Here is a 2,828-nt window from a genome sequence, read left to right as displayed (position 1 = left end):
ATTTAACTGATTCGATTTGAAAACTGATCATGAAGGTATCAGTGCCATAAAACAAACCTCACATTCCAATTAATTTAGAATACATGAGACTATTCACTTATTTGGTACATATTTGCGATAGAATCGAAGTCTTTTTGTTACATCTGATAGAAGCCTGATAGAATGCCGTAAACGTAACTTCGGAATGCCGTAACTTCACTGCCGTAAACGTTTTACAACACATTTTCATGTGAGCAAATACCTTGAAACTTCTTTTGCTATACATAAACTTTACGAAACTAATCTTTAACGTTGAAGCATCGTTAATTGTTCCTTTGTAGGTTGCTCATTGTAGAAAGAAAACGGCCACAATTTTGACATAGAAGATTAGGTTGATGCACTCCTTTATGCCGTTTAAATCCTCCTAGGGAATAGAATTCCTTTCCACATACGGGACAGGTGAAGCTGTTGTGCATTTTAAGATGTTTAGAATATTCCTTGCTCGTCTGCATAGTCGTGTACCACAAGAACAACATTTAATCTTCTTCTGCCCAACTGGAATATAATTTGAAAAATGATTGTATCAGCGACATTGATGTAATTATTTTCTCCATTACTTCATTTAGTAATTAACTGATTCCACTTCAAAACTGTTGATGAAAATATCAATGCCATGAAATAAACTTATCACATCGCATTTTGATTAACTTAGACTACAAGACTCTGTTCACTCGTTTTTGTACATATTTCAAATAAAACTATCATAACAATAACTCCCATGCACCAGCTGTGATAAACGGCAAGCAGCTATCTGCTGAGGTTTGAAAAATATTGCAATGGGTTTTAAATTTTGAATTGCCACTTCACTATCGTAAATGTTTTCCAATACATGTTCATGTGAGCAAATACGTTGAAACCTCTTTTGCTAAGCATAAACCTTGTGAAACTAACCTCTAATGCCATGATATTGTTGATTGTGCCTTTGTAGGTTACGCATTGCAGAAAGGAAACGGCCACAAATTTAACATGGAAGATTAATGACTGCTGTCACCTCCCCCTGCCTATCCTTAATATGATATTCAGCATTTGCACCAGATATACGTTTCATTTCGTTGATCAGAGATCTCATTTTTCCTACACTCTTCAACATTTCGTGGTATAATTCTACATTTTCTCTTCCGCTAAAAGCATCGTTGTTCCTGAAGTTTCGGAACTGACTAGAACTGATAAGAGTGAAACGAAAAAAAAGAAAGAGGATTAAATTACAAACAATTGTGTCATGACTAGAAAGGAAATACTTCAAGTGACAGAACATCTCCTACAAATCTAAAACCTTTAAAAAAATTTCAAACACACTGGAAAATTCTGCCTGACAAGAAAGGATCGTTGTTAAGCATTTGTTAGCACTAACGTCTCCTCATCCATAACTGTTGTATCCGAATTTTGCTCATACGATCCATTAATAAGAAAGCTTTCATCCGACCCTGGAGGAACATTGCATTCAGATCTCTGAAAAAAATTTTTGAATCAATTGATGAATTAAATTCTCACAAATGCACTTTGCACTGAAAGGTCAAAAAATATGATGTCATCTGCGCTTTGAAACATTACATAACTTCGAAAATTCGATATTTTCAAAAAAATGTTTGTATTAAAACATGCGAGTAAGATCAGTTTCCCTCTTTTTCGGACCTTTGTTTGAATCTCTTGAATTCACACCTTTTTCGAATATCTAAATTTCTTGGCAATGAGATTTTTACTTTGACTTTCATGTTTCCTCTAGTGTTTTAAATTTCTGAATTATTCACAACCTTTCTTTAGTTTATCGATTTTTTGTTTTTTTAAGCTTTTTAGATTTTAGAATATTTTGTGGATTTGAATTGCTCAAAAAATTTTGGAAACTTTTTAATTGCCAAATTTTTTATAGTTATTCATATTATGCATCTGTTGAAGTTGCTTAAAATCCTCTACTTCCTTGCACCTTTAATTATCTCTCCCTAATGCATATCTTTTGGATTGTTTGTTAATTTTTGGATAACATTTGGTTTCAATTGCATTTTAAAATTTTTTGTTCCGCTTTTTAATGCTTTCACGAGCTTCGGATTTTTTAGAATAAATGGTTGGGATTTCTCCAATTTTTGAATTTTTCCAATCTATTGAATTACTCTTGGGACATTGAACTTTTTTCCATCTGTCGAATATTTAATTTCTTGATTCCTCCAAATTTCAAATTTATTGAACTTGTTGAAGTAAAAATTTTTCCATCCATTCACATTCTCAAATGTTCCTCCCATTCTCAAATGAGTAAATAAATATGAGATTCTTCTCATTCTCTCCGAGATAAATATCTGTTTGAAATATGATGTTTCAAACATTATACTGTATCTCAGACAAAACTTTTAATTAAACACAAAAAACTACAATAATTTTTTCAATGGCTTGACAGTTAGAATTAGAATTATTCTTAACAAATTGATTTTGTTACAACTATGAATTTATGATATTTGCTCACTTACTGATTACTATTGTTATCTCTTAGACTTTAAAATTTCCTTTGTAGAATAAGAGAATAAGATTCTATCGCAAATATGTACCAAATAAGTGAATAGTCTCATGTATTCTAAATTAATTGGAATGTGAGGTTTGTTTTATGGCACTGATACCTTCATGATCAGTTTTCAAATCGAATCAGTTAAATCAAAACCATATTTTGTATTCGCTTTAAAAGTAAAAGATATAATTCTTTAGCACAAATTTGTTATACATCAATTTTATCCAAAGACGATCAGGTATAAGAAAGTGACTCATTGCTCGAGTGATTTTGTTGACCCAATGAAGCGTCTTTCAAA

The 2,828-nt window shown here is 31.7% G+C and overlaps 1 protein-coding gene across 1 annotated transcript; it reads right to left on the bottom strand.

Moving 5' to 3' along the window:
- Window positions 1-465: 465 nt before the first annotated feature.
- Window positions 466-1,751, bottom strand: LOAG_14269 (hypothetical protein; the record flags this gene model as incomplete). Its single annotated transcript, XM_003149767.1, has 5 exons — window positions 466-534; window positions 764-904; window positions 1,031-1,178; window positions 1,391-1,488; window positions 1,740-1,751. The coding sequence occupies 5 exons, from the start codon at window positions 1,749-1,751 to the stop codon at window positions 466-468; spliced, it is 468 nt and encodes a 155-aa protein (XP_003149815.1).
- Between the last annotated feature and the right edge of the window lie 1,077 nt (window positions 1,752-2,828).

Source organism: Loa loa, assembly GCF_000183805.2.
Source record: "Loa loa unplaced genomic scaffold supercont3.675, whole genome shotgun sequence".
In the NCBI taxonomy this organism is placed as follows: Eukaryota; Metazoa; Nematoda; class Chromadorea; order Rhabditida; family Onchocercidae; genus Loa; species Loa loa.
The sequence above is the reverse complement of the archived record's forward strand: the minus strand, read 5'-3'. Positions and strand labels throughout refer to the sequence as shown.